At 39.7% G+C, this 18243-nt stretch overlaps 4 protein-coding genes and 1 pseudogene across 4 annotated transcripts; 2 read left to right on the forward strand and 3 right to left on the reverse strand.

Moving 5' to 3' along the window:
• Positions 1–763: 763 nt before the first annotated feature.
• Positions 764–8903, reverse strand: LOC126803789 (uncharacterized; annotated as a pseudogene).
• On the reverse strand, positions 4213–7845 carry LOC126802886 (uncharacterized). Its single transcript, XM_050530594.1, has 7 exons — positions 7567–7845; positions 6702–7014; positions 5360–5518; positions 5140–5275; positions 4845–4994; positions 4670–4765; positions 4213–4553 (listed from the first exon to the last, which is right to left on the reverse strand). Exons 3-7 carry the CDS (start codon positions 5393–5395, stop codon positions 4345–4347), a joined length of 627 nt encoding a protein of 208 aa, XP_050386551.1. The 5' UTR covers positions 5396–5518; positions 6702–7014; positions 7567–7845; the 3' UTR covers positions 4213–4344.
• Positions 8904–10010: 1107 nt separating the features above from the next.
• LOC126804014 (metacaspase-1-like) lies at positions 10011–11930 on the forward strand. Its single transcript, XM_050531766.1, has 5 exons — positions 10011–10523; positions 10751–11081; positions 11176–11296; positions 11392–11595; positions 11713–11930. Exons 1-5 carry the CDS (start codon positions 10160–10162, stop codon positions 11770–11772), a joined length of 1080 nt encoding a protein of 359 aa, XP_050387723.1. The 5' UTR covers positions 10011–10159; the 3' UTR covers positions 11773–11930.
• Positions 11931–13239: 1309 nt separating this feature from the next.
• Positions 13240–16113, forward strand: LOC126804015 (superoxide dismutase [Fe], chloroplastic). The gene is made up of 9 exons (XM_050531767.1): positions 13240–13487; positions 13583–13635; positions 13728–13802; positions 14078–14266; positions 14396–14567; positions 14680–14798; positions 14897–14923; positions 15032–15055; positions 15152–16113. The coding sequence occupies exons 1-9, from the start codon at positions 13400–13402 to the stop codon at positions 15359–15361; spliced, it is 957 nt and encodes a 318-aa protein (XP_050387724.1). The 5' UTR covers positions 13240–13399; the 3' UTR covers positions 15362–16113.
• On the reverse strand, positions 15658–18168 carry LOC126804017 (cell division cycle 20.4, cofactor of APC complex-like). Its single transcript, XM_050531769.1, has 8 exons — positions 18075–18168; positions 17856–17954; positions 17428–17610; positions 16771–17037; positions 16580–16682; positions 16153–16469; positions 15912–16076; positions 15658–15801 (listed from the first exon to the last, which is right to left on the reverse strand). Exons 1-8 carry the CDS (start codon positions 18147–18149, stop codon positions 15658–15660), a joined length of 1353 nt encoding a protein of 450 aa, XP_050387726.1. The 5' UTR covers positions 18150–18168.
• Positions 18169–18243: the final 75 nt, after the last annotated feature.

An 18243-nucleotide genomic window follows, 5' to 3' on the forward strand; every position in this document is an offset into this window, starting at 1 on the left:
AATTTAATCTGACATAATGAAATATATAACCAAGCTCTTTTAGTGGTCAAAAATTAGAGTTGAGTGAATCTATCAACAAAAATTATAGTTCAATTCGAAATAATAAATTGTCTGGTACCAAATCGGCATCTCATAGTGCTTAATTCGATTTGATTCTTCATGCATTCAGATGTGAGACGACAATCAGTGGAGTCATTTGGAGTCCGAGACTAATGTGGCACTGTCAAGACTAAGGTTAAGTGTTTGAGAGTTCGGCGAATGTTGTTCACTTTTATTGTAAATATTATATTTTATCGCAAGAGAAATGATCTCTTTGGAGGAAAATGACAGAAAAAAAGATGGGAAATGTCACCAATCACTCTATAAGACCATAACGCTTTCCGTATGGACCAAAACAGAAAAAAAAATTCCATCTAATACAACTGCAATTGTATCACTTGTAATCTTGCATGGTAGTGAATATTGAAATTTGGCTTTAACAATGCATATAATGCAGCATGGATTCTTATGGGACATCAGTAAAACAATCTTCCTTATATCTTACAAATAACCTCGAATCTAACCTCTAAGCATTGACCAGAGTCACCGGATGTTAAAACTAAAACTTGTCAAGTCAAGATCATAAGGGATTACATATACATTAGTCGTTGTGGACAGTTGTTGCTCCCACGAAGGATTCCTACAGAGACTCGCTGATAACTTCTGCTTCTGATTCCAGCAGCTGATGTGTGCAACACAATGGAGAAGCAGCCAATGTGTGAATTCACCATGCAGCAGCAGCTAGAGTTTTGAAACCACGCTGGATACACTGAATCTCCTGTGATAAATTCTGCTTCTGATTGCAACTTGCTTGCTTCGGGATCTTTGGCCGAACACATTGACAGTACCAGAGCCCGTTTTTCCTTCAAGCCCTTGATCATTGCTTCCAAACCTTCGATCTCCTTGTCAATTCTACTGATAGTTTCAGTGTCATTGCTTGTATTTTGACTCCACTCCAGGATCCTGGTTGCAATTATTTTTGGACCGCTTGTGAAGCTCCTCCAGCTTGACTTTCAGGTCTAGCAACTCAGTCAGACAATGCTTTATTGCATTCACATCAAAACCGCTCAGTTGTAATTCAACTGTGGCTTCTAAGTTGCTATCGATGGCGTTTCTAGGATCATCAACCCGTAACTTGGTGGTCTGATCTACCAACAAGGCAAATGCTAACATTTTTCCAAAAGCTCATCCTTCAGGAAGGACCTCCTTAGTTCTCAGTAGAGGATGAAAATGCGGCTATTGTGGATATTATTTGAACACTTCCATGGATTCAATATTTGCCGAAAGTGGAATAATTTTCACAAAAGGCAAATTTTGACCATCTTCTTGATCCACGTTACCTTTAACTCCAATCTGAGTTTCTCTTCCACCAATTTCATTTTAATGGTTGGCAGTCCCTGCAGGTAACCAAATATGATGTTAGTACACTGTACATAAATATGTAAAGATAAAGAAATCTGTATTAAGTTAGTAATACCTTACTGGATCCTTTTTTTGGTACTTGCAGAATCCCCTTTCTTTATCAAAGATAAAGACTGATCATGATCAGGTTTGCTTGCAGGTATTCGAGACACAGCCAGCTGAGCTTTCACTACAGAAGCAACAGATAGGGCATCTCTAACTGATTCTTTAGAACCTGAAAGTTTGAGAAAGACCTAAATTTTAGACAAGACAGATACACCTATTATGAACCACCCATATAGTGAGAATTGTCTTTATCACCAAAAATGTGGCACAGATTGAAACTCTAATTGTATACCCATTTAGCAAGGATTATGTATCTTCAACATACTATACAAACCTGTTGTTGGATCTTTTGAGTGTTCAGCAACTAACATAGACAGTTTTCCGTTCACTTTGATTCTTCTGCTTACTTTATCTTCTTTACATTGTTGTTGTCCTGCATGAGTAAAGATCAAACCTCACAAAAAGTGAAGATAAAATAAAATTAGCAGCTTCCATTTTTTTCCTTTCCTATACTTTTTGTGATTCTGATTTTTTATTTCTAGTGATGGCTCATTAGGTTGTATAATATCATTAATATGATCTTCTGAGTTCTATTTCTTTTCTGATTAAATACAGTATTGACTTGCCTCCATAGCAAGCAGAGATGAGCTTCCAGTATGTGATCCCTCCATTACTTCAATTTCTGACCCAATACCTAAAGACTAATTCCGTTCATTACATGCTCATCCTCAAGCATTTGTTCATTTTCACTTACACTGCTCTTCCTGACGGAAAATTAAATGTCAGAATTTGAATTATATGAAGTACAGCATGCCTAACTATAGTATGTACATAGATATAAACAGAGAGAGAGAGAGAGAGAGAGAGAGGGATCAGCCTAGGAATGTGGATTTTGGACACTTTACCATGCGATTTTGGTTGTCTAGCCTTTCTACCAGGTGTAACACTCGGTGGTGGGCTATCAACTTGTGATTTTCATCGTCCACCCCTCTTTTTAACAGGATTCATTGCTTCATCATCCAGTTTCCCAAGTCTCGAATGAAGCAGTTGACTCATTTTGTAGATGAATCACCTGATGGAAGTACCATTGAGAAACTCAAATGATCTCAGCTTCTTAATGATGATGCAACATTTTCAAGTCCAACTCCTTCCAAGAAGTTAATAGGGGAAAGCTCAAAGATGACCCTTTTCTCTTGTATGTTTTAACTGGTGTTGCCCTGCCAAATAATGGTGCCAGAGATAAAGGAGTCTTCTGAGCTTTCCCCTTTTAACTTCTTGGAAGGAGTTGGACTTGAAAATACTGCATCATCATTAAGAAGCTGACATAATAAGAGTTTCTTAATGGTACTTCCATTAGGTGATTCATCATTCATCCACAAAATGAGCCAACTGATTGATTCATGACTTGGCATTCTTCTAAGTGCCTGATATAAAACAAAAGGTAAGCACTTACTAAACTTCCTGAATCGCGTTGCATAATTATGCTCAAGTGCTAACCCAAAAGAAAAGACTAAAATTGATGAACTAACTGATGTCATCAGCATCATACTTCCGTTTTTTCAAACATAAAGGTCAGACAGAGTTGTTTGAAACAAAAGAAACACAGCCATGAATGCCCAAATGAACAAAACACTTACAATCATACATTAGTGTCACTGTGTCAGTCAACCAATTGCTACCTGTCCATTTCCAGTGGTGTCTCCGGTACTGCACCAGAACACGAGGCATCCGGTTTCGAAGCGACAACGCCGGAGCACCCTGTTTGTCGATCCTCTTTTATATAATCCTCTGGTGACACGTCGTTGGTGTTAAAACGACAGGTCGTTGACTAAACGACGTTGCGGAACATTCCTTTGTTTTTGACGCTAATCTCTGTGATTATGAACTAAGGAAAGTTTAAAGGATAGCCCTTATGTAATCAAGTCATCTTATTAATATTAGACTAGAGCATGCAGCTTCGTAATGTTCATGATTTGATTCTTGTTTACACTAGAGAAAGAAACTTGGTTCTTGCAACGTAGACTGCAATTTTGGCATGACGTTGGCTAAGCTAGAAGCTCATATTTTGCTCTTCTGGAAATGGAAATGGTGGGACAAAGCTTTCGCAAAACAAAGAAGAGAACACCAATGAAAAACCAAATGTGATAGAACTGGTCTCTGATATATATTAGGGCTAAGATAAATAAGTGCGAGACTGACTGATGATATGGGATTAAGAGCCCCATGCTCCCACAAAGCATTAAAGGGTGGCTGTTACAAAACTAGAACAATTTGTATCACTTGTGTACCAGTAATAGAATCGACTGGAGGTTCCCATTGTCCATCTTGCTCCAAAAGTATTAAAGGTTAGGGGTGGTGATTGAGTGGAACTAGGAATCACCACATTCACCATGCTGATGCTAGAGTTTGGAAACTATGCCTGATGCTCTGAATGTTTCCATCGATAGCATTTTCTTCTAATTCCAACATACTGATTTCAGTCTTTCGCCGCCATCTCTGCCGCCATTTTTGCCCTGTCTGCCTGTATTACTCTTAGCTTTTCCTCCAGGTCAGTCATCTCTGCGTCCATTTTGCTCCTTTCATGCCTAGAATTTGTTATATGGATTTTGACTCCATTCGACTTGCTCTTGATCTGTGCAAACTTGAGTTTCATGTCTTGAAAATCATTCAGACGGTCCTGGAGTGCCTTGATATCAAATCCCAGCCGTTCCAGTTCAACTAGAGCTTCCAAAATGTCGTTGATGAGGTCACTAGGATCATCAACCTGCAGCTTCGAAGTGTACTCGACCACAGATGAAAAGATAAGCATACCTCCAAAGGCTAGTCCTTCACGATATATCATTTTAACCATCTGTAAGGGCTTAAAATGTGGCTGTTGCGGAAACCTTTTGAATGCATCCATGGATTCCAACATTTTCCAAAATGGAGCTTTTTCTCAAAAGGCAGATGTGGAGTTTGTTCTCCCCCAATTTCACCACTCATTCCACCAGCTTCATCTTGTCTCCCTGTAACCTCATTTTGGTGGTTTGCTGTCTCAGTATCATTGCCTAGAGCACATTTGACATCAAAGTTTGTCAGACAACATGAAATCAGGACTCGTGTTGTGAGATTAATCAAACAAAACACAGTAAAAGGAATCCATGAAGGTTGCACAGTATCTTACTCAAGCCCTCAGCTGTATGTTCAGAATACATTTCATCTACGCTCACTGCCAGATATTGATTATGGAGGGGTGATTTTGCAGTCCCACCAGGGTTGCCTAGAACACAATCTTCATGGTCATCAAACACACTACAAAGAATTATAGGAAACTATCAACTTTTTTTAAAATAGCTTACTTGAACCCTCCAAAGTGTTCTCAGAGTCTACGCCACACAATAATAAAGGTTGATCATGAAGAGGTGTCTTTGCAGATATTCCAACCCCAGCCACTTCTACTTCCATTGAAGTAGCTTCAGCCTGTCCATCTTCTGCTGGATCCTCAGAACCTGAAAGTTTAGAGGACTTAATTTACAGACTGCAAACAAATATTATACTTATATAAATACAAGAAGAAAAGAATGTATCACAAAAGCAAAAGAAAACAAGATAGACAGCCAAATTAGTCCAATTAAAGTTTTCAGAGTAGCTTACTTGAGCCTTTTGTAGTCTTTTCAGGATGAATTTTGTATGTGCACAATGGAAGAGGCTGATTATGAGCAGGTGAGTTTGCAGATGTTTCAATCACAGCAACAAAGATTGAGTTGATTGGCATTCTCAGCAGATTTACCTAGAATACAAACTTGATATTAGTCAAACAAATTAGTGAAATTACAATACTACACTACTACCCTAACAGTTTCATATAGCTTACCTGAACCCTGCCTGGTGTCTTCATAATCCATTTCATCTATGAAAATTAATGAAGGTTGTTCTTGGGTAGGCATCTTTGGTGATATTTCTGCCCCATTCTCCTGAATTTTGGTGGCAGCACCTTCTGCATCCCGGTCACCTGTGGTTAGATCTTCAGAACCTGAAAATGAAGAAAGGCATGCATTATAACAACACAAATATAAAAAACAAGACAGCTATGGCAACCAATGCAAGATGAAAATGAAGAACTGGAGTGAATGTGTAGTCAAAGGATCCCACTGAGAGTTTCCACATTAGCTTACATGAGCTCTCTATAGTGTTTTCAGTATGCATTTCATCCCAGCAAAGTAATAAAGTGTTGAGAAAAATCTGTCATATTGATTGTATTGGTTGTGTATGAGTTGTAAAGTTTCTTTATGTGTAGTTATAGGTTGTGTATGAATTGTAAAACTTTCTTATATGTAGTGATAGGTTGTATATGAGTTGTCTTAATATTCTCACTGCAGCTATAAAACTCATAGTGCAACATCAATAACAATTCACTTCAGCCATTTTTTTCTTCTCTTTTAACATGGTATCAGAGATTACTCTATGTTTCCTCTTGCTTTTCTTACATTCATAGTACCAACACCCTTTCAATACACCCTTTCAATAGCAGCAGCAGCAGTGCAGGCAGCAGGCAGCAACTCAATTTCTTCCACGCTGCATCTTAATTTCTCGTGCAGCCTCTCCTATCATTCGTCATGGCTGGTGATGATGATGTACTTTCACCAGGCAAATCAGTTTCCCTCAATTCCACATAATCATCAAAATCCAAATCTCCCCTCTCAGATCCCTTTTATACTTATCCCTCTGATCACTCAGGCATGGTCCTAATTACTAAAGTCTTGGATGAGAACAACTACAATGGTTGGAAAAGGGATATGCTCTGAGCTTTGAATTCCAAGAACAAGCTTGGTTTTATCAATGACACAATTGAGTCTCCTTCAGAAAAGACTGATCCAGATGGCTACAAAATATGGACTCGTGTCAACGATTTGGTGCAGCAGTGGATCACCAACACAGTCAATCAAGACATTGCTGAGAGTCTCACCTATTACTCTTCGGCTCAAGAGGTATGGGAGGACTTATATGAACGATTTTCACAAGGTAATGTCTCTCGAATTTTTAAGATTCAGCGAGATATAGCTTGTCATAAGCAAGAGCAACAATCAATCTCAGCTTATTATACAAAACTGAAAGGTTTTTGGGATGAATTGACTTCCTATTCTGAGGTTCCACACAGCTCCCAAGGAGATCAACAGAGACTAATGCAATTTCTGATGGGTTTGAACGATACTTACAGTGCAATTCGCAGTCAGATTCTTTTGATGAACCTTTTGAAAGGAGTTGGACTTAACAGTGTTGCATCATCATCAGGTTGGTTGGGTAGTCTTGGACTCTCAGTTCATTTCTTGTTTTCCTATAAGCTGATTTATCAGTACAAGGACCCAGCTGCTGCATCTGATTTTTCTGTGAGCTGGCATAGGCACTTTCTTCTCCAGGGCTATTCTTACCAGCACTTGAGCATTTACGTGGTGTAGCTAATGCAGAGTTTCTGGAAATTGTGGACGCATGCTGTGTTTGTTCATTGTCTTGCACGGGAGACTGAAATTTCTGAAAACCAAAGTTGAAAGCACAAGCAACGAGTCTAAGTAAGGTTTTTCAGTGTGGTTACATGAATGTTGAAAAGATGAAAACAAAGAATGAAAAACATATCAGAGCTACATGATAAAGCAACTATAATCTTCACCGTCAATATCATAACAACTAATCATCATTATTGGCTCTGTCTTAATTATAATGGTCAGCCACATGCTTTTGTTTGTTTGTTTCGCAGTTTAACATTTAGTACCATGTAATGGTGCAACTCAACTCTTAACATGTAGTGGACAATAAGAACTATCAATCATTTTGCATGTTCCCTAAGCACAACAGAAAGTATGGCATGTCTTTTCCTGTGATTCATGTACAAAATTATAGTGGCGAAATTTAAAACTATCAAAAGAAATGGAAAAACACAAGTGAAAACTAGTTCCTTCAATGCAGAAACAAAAGGTACTAATCACTATCTTAGAAGTTAGAGAGTGGTTCAGACATGTTGATCACCAAACTCCTAACGATGCTCAACCCTTAACACCAACATATAATGTAAGAAAACACACATACCGAAAAGCCAGACTCCCATTTTTTGTTTATCCATTCCAAGTGGCGCCTCAGGTCCGAGTGACTGAATTCTTTCTGTTCATTTGTAAGTTTAAAAGTGACCATGTACTTTTTGTAATTGTCCCAACCCACCAACTCATATCATGGAACGTATCCACCATGTCCTGCAAGTAAAAATCTTTATCCTCATGCTGTGGAGGGCGAGGTCGTATCTGATGGTCAGCTACAGCCGCTGTAGCAATCCCGTCCTTGTCACTTTGATTTGGGCTCTTATACTGAACCAAGAACAAGTTCCACCCTAATGACCAACATAAATTGCTGGAATCCAAGCAGACCATAAATGTTCTTTGACGAGTCTCACCTCAACAGGACTCTCCCGATTGTAAATCAAATTTTTCATTGGCTGCACATTCATTAGAAAACATCAGTTCTTTCATATATCATAACCAGAATCAAAGAGCACAGCAGATACAAACTTCCTGTCATCTCTATGAGTAACAAAGGAGACCATATTGTGCCATAATCAAACAAATGAATGTTTCACATCAGAAATGAAGCCATTTTCAAGTCACAAAGGCCCTCTTTTTTAACTAACACAGTAAATATCAGAGTGACATCATCACATTATGTAAAACCACCCCAAAATCACAACTTGGTCCATCGTTCACCAAAAAAAAAAACAACTTTGGTACATAGAACATAAAAATTTACAATTTTGGGTTAGTTTCTTAACAAAAGATTAAGTTTTTAAGTACCACTAGAAGTCTAGAACATAGCTATGTTGTTAAACCCTGAAAACCACTAAATTTTTAAACAAGCTATATCAAAATCACAACTTTATACCTTACTCTTGATCGGCCTTGACCAAATCTGGTTGACCCAGTCCAAGTGACACCTCACCTCACTCCGGCCAACCACCAGCAAGTCCGGCGGGTCCTCAAACCCCACCTTATACCTCTCCCCAACCTCCACGCTCATCACCACTCCCGGCCACAACGCGCCGTTGTGGAACGCGTCGACGTCGTCGCCGGCCTCAAAAACCTTCCAGGCGAGCTCCGTCAGCGGCTTGTTGGGGTCCTCCTCCGTGACGTAGTGCCCGTACTGAACCAGGACCTTGTTCGAGTTCAGGCTCTTCCTTTTCCTCGACGACGGCGGCGGCGGCTCCAGAATCTTCGCCGGGAACCACGCGCCGCGGAAGCCTTCTTCTTCGGTGCAGACCTCAATGTTCGCGCCGCGGCTCCAGAACCAAGGACGTCTGTTGCCGCTGCCGCATCTTAGTCTCGGCATGGCTCCGAGTTTCTCTCACTCAGAGAGTCACAGGGTTTGTGTGAAGAGGAAGAAATGAGAGAAATGGGGGTCAAGTTTGGGTCTTTAGAGGGAGAGAGAGAGAGAGAGAGAGAGAGAGAGAGAGAGGGCAAATGTGGCAGAGCTCCCCAGTCTTCATGTTCTGAAGCGACACCCCTCATCAGACCTTTGAGTTCTCTCTGACACGTGTATTTATGAGCCTATTTTTAAAAAAAAATTATTTAATCTCCCTCTTTTTTTTTTCTTCTTTTGGGAAGATGGTGGTGATAGTTTCCCTCCTAAAATCTTTATCTTAAATACTGTTTTTGTACATGGATAGAGGAACGACGCGTCGTTTGATTTCAATACCATGTGAAAGTTGAGATGGTAAGAAAACTGAGAGGTAGTAGATTTGGTATCACTGTGTTCTAAACAACTCCACCTAGTGGAACATCCCAACTTACTAAGAAATGTAAGTTGCAGTATTGTATGTAAATTCAATGTGGTTTTAGCCCCATAGAATCTTGCAACACTTGTTAATCTATATGTAAATACAATCTAGAAAATGTCAACCCCTGAGTTCACTTGCATATCTTCTAGATATGTTTATATGCGTGTGTAGTCAACTCACAAATTACAAGGCATTACTCAGTAATCAAAAACGTAGCAATTACATAATGTAAAGTTTTGAGCTTACACAAATTATACAATTATAGGATTTTCCGATTAATCTGTACTTTAGAATTGACGCAAGTTAACTTGTTTGGTGTTCTATGTTACTATCCACTTACTTTGAACTTTGAAGTGATTCTATTACATAAGTTCAAATTCTTTTATGAATATTTTTCATTGTTAGAATTTCCGCCAATCTTTAATCATCATTAATTATTATTTTATTTTATTTTTATAAAAGTAGGTGTTCCGATACTGTAAAAAGATTAATTCATTGAAAAAGATTAACTTATGATCATTCTAATCATAAGATGCATCTTTTCACTCTAAGCTAATATGAATCTTAGCCTAATCACTTGTTCAATAATTCAACTCGAGTTTAGGCAAATGGCAAATTAGTCAATTATTGGGTCCAACATGACGAACAAAAAACACGCAAGTGAAAGTTCCAGCCTCCCTTTCCTCGTCAGCTTCCTCTCTTTCACCAACAACTCCACATTCTGCAACTCCAAAGCAAACTCCCTTTAAAACCCTCCATCTTCTTCACCCCCATATTCCATTTCACTCATTCATCTTCTCCAAATTCTCAATCTTCTTCCCTTATTCATATTCAAACTCCCATCTTCAATCCAATCCCACCATGTTAATGCTGGTTGACTGCTCCGGCTGCCACACACCTCTACAGCTGCCGCCCGGCGCTCAGATCATCCGCTGCGGCTTATGCGACGCCGTCACCCGCGTCGCCGCCAACCCTCGATCCCTCACTTCTCCTCCGCCGCGCCAATCCTCGTCCTCCTCCCCCTCCCACGCGCCGTCGCCGTACAGCCACGCGCCGCCGGGTCCGCCGCCGCAGGCACACGGAAGGAAGAGGGCGGTGGTGTGCGCCGTGTCGTACAAGCGGTCGCGGCACGAGCTCAAAGGGTGCATTAACGACGCCAAGTGTATGAAGTACTTGCTGGTCAACAAGTTCAAGTTCCCTGAGTCTTCAATTCTCATGCTCACAGGTACTTCTTGATTTTTCCTTTTTCCTTTTTCCATATCAAAGATTTGTTTTTTATGTCAAAGTTTTGATCTTTTATGTTGTTTGTGAATTGAACTATGGTGTGTGAATTGAACTGGTTTTGACTTCGATAGGACTAGTGTATTGTGTAAGAATGTCATTAGAAATTGTTCCCTAAGTTTTTGATGCATATAGCTTCTGGTTGCGATCTCTTATCTGTGTTACTTGTAGAAGAAGAAGCTGATCCTTTTCGACGGCCGACCAAGCATAACATGAGAATGGCGCTGTTCTGGCTTGTGCAAGGTTGTCAGGCAGGGGATTCTTTGGTGTTTCATTATTCGGGGCATGGATCACAGCAGCGGAACTACACTGGAGACGAGGTGGATGGATATGACGAGACTCTGTGTCCCTCGGATTTTGAGTCTCAGGGGATGATTGTGGATGATGAGATCAATGCAACAATTGTGCAGCCTCTTCCTGCTGGAGCTAAACTTCATGCTATTGTAGATGCTTGCCATAGTGGTACTGTTCTAGATTTGCCATTTCTCTGCAGAATGGACAGGTAACTTTGTTGCTTAAGTTTGGTTGTCTTTGTGGCACACTTCAATATGCTTAATCAATGTATTTTATTGGTGCATTCTTGTGTGTTAATGTAGAGATGGAAGGTACATATGGGAGGACCATCGTCCTCGATCAGGCATTTGGAAGGGAACAAGTGGTGGTGAGGCCATTTCATTCAGTGGCTGCGACGATGATCAGACCTCTGCTGATACCTCAGTAAGTGGTGTACAAACACTTAGAAAAGGCAACACTGCCAAATATAGTTGAATTAACAGTTCAAAGGTTACTAATATAAATTTCATTTAACACAGGCTCTATCAAGGATTACTTCAACTGGTGCCATGACTTATGCTTTCATCCAAGCCATAGAGCGTGGCCATGCAACTACATATGGAAACATGCTGAATGCAATGCGATCCACCATCCGTAACACCGATGGTGGTGCTGGAGGTGGTATTGTGACATCCCTTATCTCCATGCTTTTGACAGGAGGGAGTCTTGGAAAATTGAGACAGGTATAATTCTCAATGCCTTCAACTCTGGTTTGACTATATATTGAATCTAAGCTTGTGAGTGTGTCTTGCTGATTTCAGTTGGCATCTCTAACGTCCCTGTAATGTTATTTGCTGCAGGAACCACAGCTAACTGCCAATCAAGCATTTGATGTGTATACAAAACCTTTCTCCCTGTAGAGTATTAAGCAATATTTTCATACTATTGCTCATATTTATCATTCAAATGTGTGTATTTATGTATAGTTTTAGGGCCCAATTTTGTCATCTGTCTATTCCACTGTATCCAATTGTCTAGTTAATTTGATCTTCAATATAGCTTATATTCTTGATTCTTCCAATAACTATTCCTAAAATCTGTATCTCAGACTTTCATCTGATTGAATTTGTTCCTTGTATTGAAATTGAGTGCAGGCAAAATGATTCTCACCTAGTCTCCTCCATATCCTTTATCCAGTGCTTTCATATAGCTTTCATGATTACGACATTTATCCAGTGCTGCACTATCAATTATTCTATAACATAGAGAATCTCTATCTTGACTAAACTTAAGTTGGGATCTCCCACAAAAACATGAGAAGTAATAACACATTACAAAGCTTACTACTAAAACTTGCATTATATTACAGTTAGCCAGGTAATGACATGTAAAAACTAGAAACAAGAATAATGAACCCATATTAATTTATCTGGAAAAGCCATTCTTGCAAATATTTCTTGTTTGGGATCTACATCTTCAACCTTCTTGTAGTTTTCTGTCTCGGCTTTTTCATCAACTGCACGCATTGTTTCTTAAACCTTGCACTGTCCTTCATAGCCATCTCCTTGAAAAACTTCAGAATTAAAGTACAGATCTTTTTAGTTTTCCAATTTGTTTCAAAATAAACAAGTCCAAGAAACAGAATTGCAAGTTTTCGATTGATCGTTGAGAGAAATAGAGACCGACTGCATACCATTTTCTTTGTTTGAGGGAGTTGGCACCACATTCGACCAAGTTCCTTACTTGTTTCCCCAAATGAACATGACTTAACGGATCCCCAAGTTGCCATCACAAAGAAAGCATAAGAAGTGCATGGCCTTATGGGAGACCTATGCCTTCTCAGCACCCTCTCAAACACATCTTCATCCTTTTGATTATTGCCTCCACATCTCTTCCTCCGACAATGCCTTAACCCGGACGACGACAACGATATTCGAGGAAAATAGTTCACCGGAGATATCACCCCACTTCTCAGCCTCGTCACAATTTGTCCAGTACTATTCCCACCCTCTTCAGGAAACTGACTCATCTGATCCACTACTTCTTGAACATCATTTGGTGGCGTCACATATGACGAAACACTTGAATCTCGACATGAATGTTGTTCATTTTCCGGGTAAGATGCATCTGTGCCGACGCCGCCAAGAGAGTTAAGGAGGTTGTTGTTCCGGTAAGGGGTATGTTTCTCCTGTATATTGAACTGAACAGAGAACTTCACATTCCTAGTGTCGCCGGTGACTTGAATGGTGTCTCCGGTGATAAATCCGGATAGTTGGAGAGGAGTTGCGGGCGTAAACGAAGCGTTTGGGGATTGTAACGTTTGGTCTAGTCCAATGTCCGCCATGACTGTTTTCCAATGATCAAGAATTGCAGTTACAGTAAAAAAACTGAGAGAAATAGTAAAATGGTGAATGGGGGTAATAAAGGTGAACCGTTGCATTCTTTCGGGTATTTCAATCAGTGACCCGACCCGGCCCGAAACACCCTCAAACTTTGTATTTTCATTTCACTCTGCTCTTTTATCCGAAGCTTTTAAATTTTTCCGACATGTTAGCCGTACTAGTAGGAACAGCAACAACACCGCCTTTCACGGCGACCACTTCGCTAACTTGCTTGCTGGGCCCACCATGGAAAGGTCAGTAGTACCCTCTCCTATTCCCCCACCTTGTTTCTCTCTCTCTCTCTCTTCAAAAGGATTCAGGGTTTAAGCTTTAAATCTCAAACTTACAGGGTTCAGTGGAAGTGTGGGATCAACTCCAACCTTAAAATGGGCTAAGAAGCAGGTTATCCTCACTGGGTTTACTTTAGTGTTTTATAAAGTGTTGAACTTTGAATTGGGTTTATGGAATTTTTTGGTTTGTTTTGAGATTTTCAGAGACAATGCAAAAGGAAAACTGGTCTTAGTGGTATCTGTGCCAAATTTGAGCTGAAGCCTCCTCCATATCCTCTGGTAAGATTTGATGTTTCTGATATAAGCTGAGTTTGAGCAAAACAATAACTCTGGGTTATTATAAGTAGACATTTCAATCAAGTTTCAATCTTTAATGGCCCTTCACTTATTAGTATTGGTTATTGAGGAGAATGATAATGTTAGCAAGTTAAGGCTGTTTAGCTGACTATGGCATTGTTATATGTGAGCCAGGTCGGGTTGCATGATGGTGTTGGGCCAAATATGTTGTGTTTTCACAATTGTGACAGTTTGGTTTGGTGTGTAAATTTGAGTAGGATGCGCTAGAGCCGTATATGAGCAAGGAGACTCTGGAGTATCACTGGGGGAAGCACCATAGGGGTTATGTGGATAACCTAAATAAGCAGATTGAAGGAACTGAACTCGATGAATTGTCGTTGGAAGATGTTATACTTGCTACACACAACAAGGGAGATTTGCTTCCACCTTTCAACAATGCAGCACAGGTATGCTATCATTGAGATGATTATGTTGATATAAGTTTGAACTCCTTGAGTGTTAAAGTTGTGTTGGTTGAATCCTACTACTGCATTAGAGTTGTTTCCGAAGTTAACTACCTATTCACCTTGATGCAGATCTGGAACCATGACTTCTTCTGGGAGTCCATGAAACCAGGTGGCGGAGGAAGGCCATTGGGGGAACTTCTAGAACTAATTAATAGAGATTTTGGTTCTTTTGAGAAATTGATCGATGATATAAGGTTGGCTGCGACTACACAGTTTGGTTCTGGATGGGCTTGGCTTGCATGTGGGTTTACCTTCTCATTGGCATGTCTTTTCCTTTGCCTTTATGACTGAAAATTCTGTTAGACCCTGCATTTGGCATACATTAACGTTTCCTGTTGTTCTGTTTACTTCAGATAAAGCGAATAGACTTGATGTTGAAAATGCAGTAAATCCTAATCCATTATATGAAGACAAAAAGCTTGTAGTGGTGAAGAGTCCTAATGCAGTCAACCCACTTATATGGGATTATTCTGTGAGTAGCATGATTTTCCCTACTCAATTTTCATGGATTTATTAGTATTGGGATTTCATGTGAGTCCATCTGATGACTTTTCTTATTGCTCAATGCAGCCGCTCCTTACCATCGATGTCTGGGAGGTACTTGTATTTTGTGTATATTCATGTTTGAAATTGTTAATATATGGGTTTTATGGGAAAAACCATTGCTGACATACTGCTAAATTGTTGTGGACATTGTTTCAACAGCACGCTTACTACCTCGATGTCCAGGTGAGACCCTGATAATCAAAAATGCAGTTTTCCTCTTATGAGAAGGAGTTTATAGAACTCTGTCTAATACCTGTAAATCGTTGGTTTATCCTGCAGAACCGGCGAGCTGATTACATATCAACCTTTTTGGAGAAACTTGTTTCATGGGAAGCAGTCAGTTCTAGACTTGAGGGTGCAAAAGCTCGAGCAATTGAAAGAGAGGAAGAAGAAGAAAGAAGGAAAAGAGAAGAAGCGGAGAAATCATCAGATGGCGAAGTTGAAGAAATTTATGTAGACAACAAGAGTGATGACTCGGAGGCTGAATGAATTCAGTTCCATGAGAACGAACTGAAAACAATTTTTGGGTCGGTTGCCTTCTGTGTTTGCTGAGACTGATAGAGTTTTAGTTCGGCGGTATTTACTAATAAGAGCTTGTGCTATACTCATTTCCTTTTCTTGAGCTTGTGCTATTCTCATTTCCTTTTCTGTATTCTACAGCATAAAATTGCTCATGTGCACATGTACATGTAATCCTTCTGATGTAATCTTCACAAGAGGTATTGGCTTTACACAATCATGATCACCTATACAACTCAAGAGGTATTAGCTTTGCACCATCATGATCATCTTATTGGAGAAGTCTTATTAGACAAAAAACTGTCCAGAGCTGAGAGCCTTAAATTGTCAGCACATGGGGGTTCAAAGATATCCCAAAAATGAAGAGTCCCGTCTGCAACAGCTGATACCACAGTTAACCCATCAGGGCTCTGCAATAAAATCAATACAAGGAGCAAAGTCAGAGGCCATGAATTCTTATCTACAAGACTAAAAACCACAAGACCTTTAAGGTTTAAGATAGTCCTATGGGATGCCAAACCTGAGAAAGCTGAAGGACTCTTGTGTCGTGGCGCTTTAAGTTCCCCACTTTCTCCATGGAAGGATATCTCCAGACACATAGCTGATTCTTGATGAGCTCGCTCGGACTATAACCATGGCCACTCAGTATCTCTTTATGATGCCTGTTCCACTCCAATCCGCAGACCTGGATAGTTTGTAACAGATTAGAATTTCATAGAACCATTAAAAGCTTATAAGTTGGGGACTACTTTCCAACTTGCCTGGGAGTGGGTATCAATGGTGTTGATACAGGTCCCCATTTGTGTATTCCATAACTTAATACACCCATCTTCTGTGCCTCCTCCGGAGGCAAGTACACCAAACTGATAAGGACACCAGGCAAGTGCCTTGACTGCAGCACAATGATCTTTGAAGCAATACAAGTATTTCGATGAGTTCATTTTTGAGGATTCCCAAATGTACAGGAGGTTTTCATTGCCACCGCTTGCCAATAGGTTGCCTGTTTCCGACCATTTTAAGCCACAGACTTCTTGAGAGTGTGCACGTATATGACAAGTAACATTGTTTCTTGCTCTGACTGTCAACAAGAGCAAAAAGAAGAAAAGAAAAAGAAGTGAATCATTCCTTCAACCAATGATTTAGAATCATGATAACATAGCTTCAGTTTTAGTAATAGTTACAAAATACCATCATGGTTAATAATGGACCAATCTCGACTCCCTGATGTTAATGTGTGACCATTCCATGTAATAGCTCCAACCCTTCTACTATGACCTTTTAGGCTTCTGACCTGTGTTTCACATATCGATGAACAATAGTTTCAACTTCATTCACCAAAAGTCTGGAAAAGTAATGAGTAAACTAGTTAAATAGCATACCAGCTTGGAAGCTTCAGCATCCCAGAGTTGGATTTTCGAGCTCTTAAATCCAACTGCCAAATATTTGGCATCTTGAGACCAGGCTATACTTGTGGGGTAATCATTCTCATCGACATGAAACAGCTTACGTACATTTGCTGTTTTTGAGTTCCAGAGGTATAAATCGAGGCCAAGAGCGACTGCAAGAACATTGTTCTTTCCCCAGTCCATATTGTTCATGTAAAAATCATTTCTCATGTTTGGTGCATCCAGAACTCTACTTTCTCCCTAAAGCAGCATGAACTTGGATCAATACTCATGTAAACTTAAATTAAGGGGTCATATGAATATTGTATTCTGCACCATAAATTCACTTCACGTCCAAAAAATAGGATCTGAAATTATGCAGTAAGAACACAAACTGTCTCAACCTACAGCTTCTTTCAGTTATCCTTTTCCCATTGTAAAGTCATAAGCTCATAAAAAACTTTCATAATACACTATAACTATGCATAAAGCACACACGAGTGACACCACTAGCAGTATAAAATCAAACTTTCTGTCAATTTCAGTAATCTACATCCCTTTAAAGTTCATATATTGAGTGTGAACCCCTAGACAGTAAACAACAGATAATTCAAGTCAAGGTTCAAGACTGATACTTGAGATTTTCAATACCTTGGGCAATCTTCGAAGCAGAGTAGGTCTAATATTGCTATCAAATTCATCACTCCGGCGCATCTCATCAACACAAAGAAGCGGTTTCCGACTCGATTTTGGGCTTCCCCTAAACACCAACATCTTAAAAGGGTTCCCATCTGAATCCATAGCCAGTTCCTGCAATTTCTTTCTATACGCCTCCTGCCACAAAAGGAAATCAACCCAGAAAATCCCATCAAAAACCCCAGAAAACCCAAAACCCAGGACAACCATTTTCAGCATTCAATGAATTCAAGAATTGCTTATAGCAAATACCAACTACTTTGCTCATCTAAAACTATGATAACTACATTACCCTAATCTTGACTCTCACAACAACTTTCAATCACAATTCACAAGTCACAACATAGATAACCAAAACTGACAAGAAAGCAAAGTGTTCATACACTGAAATTGGAGTTCCGATTCGGTACAGTTCTGTCCGTCAATAAGCTCTGTGCTTGATCAAGATCCATCAGACTCCTATTTGGTATAAACCGATCACCCTAACAACAACAAATCCCAAAAAAAAAGACTCAAACTTTCCACAAAGATTGACATAATATCAATTGAATAAAAAAAGTTCAATTCTTGATAGAGAAAAAGGAGGGAAGTGATTATCTTACCGGAAAATCGAACTGGGTATTGGGGCTGCTGTTCAGGCGAGTTGGAGAGTACCAATCGGATTGAACTTCCCACATGATTTTGATCAAATGGGTTTTTCTTTGAGTCCTTTGTTTACTACTTGTTGCAATGAAGAAGACGATGAAGAAGGAGAGAGAGAGAGAGAGAAAG

The sequence above is a fragment of the Argentina anserina genome, chromosome 7, assembly GCF_933775445.1.
Source record: "Argentina anserina chromosome 7, drPotAnse1.1, whole genome shotgun sequence".
Classification (NCBI taxonomy): Eukaryota; Viridiplantae; Streptophyta; class Magnoliopsida; order Rosales; family Rosaceae; genus Argentina; species Argentina anserina.

Coding starts and splice junctions, on each gene's coding strand:
- LOC126802886 (XM_050530594.1), bottom strand. CDS start 5,395: ATGAAATGGATTATGAAGACACCAGGCAGGGTTCAG. Junction 4,766..4,844: donor GAACACTTTGGAGGGTTCAA/GTAAGCTATTTT, acceptor ATTGTGTTCTAG/GCAACCCTGGTGGGACTGCA. Junction 4,554..4,669: donor ACATACAGCTGAGGGCTTGA/GTAAGATACTGT, acceptor AATGTGCTCTAG/GCAATGATACTGAGACAGCA.
- LOC126804014 (XM_050531766.1), top strand. CDS start 10,160: ATGTTAATGCTGGTTGACTGCTCCGGCTGCCACACACCTCTACAGCTG. Junction 11,297..11,391: donor AGACCTCTGCTGATACCTCA/GTAAGTGGTGTA, acceptor CATTTAACACAG/GCTCTATCAAGGATTACTTC. Junction 11,596..11,712: donor GTCTTGGAAAATTGAGACAG/GTATAATTCTCA, acceptor TATTTGCTGCAG/GAACCACAGCTAACTGCCAA.
- LOC126804015 (XM_050531767.1), top strand. CDS start 13,400: ATGTTAGCCGTACTAGTAGGAACAGCAACAACACCGCCTTTCACGGCG. Junction 13,488..13,582: donor GCTGGGCCCACCATGGAAAG/GTCAGTAGTACC, acceptor TCAAACTTACAG/GGTTCAGTGGAAGTGTGGGA. Junction 15,056..15,151: donor CTTACTACCTCGATGTCCAG/GTGAGACCCTGA, acceptor TTTATCCTGCAG/AACCGGCGAGCTGATTACAT.
- LOC126804017 (XM_050531769.1), bottom strand. CDS start 18,149: ATGTGGGAAGTTCAATCCGATTGGTACTCTCCAACTCGCCTGAACAGC. Junction 17,611..17,855: donor ATCGGAACTCCAATTTCAGT/GTATGAACACTT, acceptor CTTTTGTGGCAG/GAGGCGTATAGAAAGAAATT. Junction 15,802..15,911: donor GAGTCCTTCAGCTTTCTCAG/GTTTGGCATCCC, acceptor ATTTTATTGCAG/AGCCCTGATGGGTTAACTGT.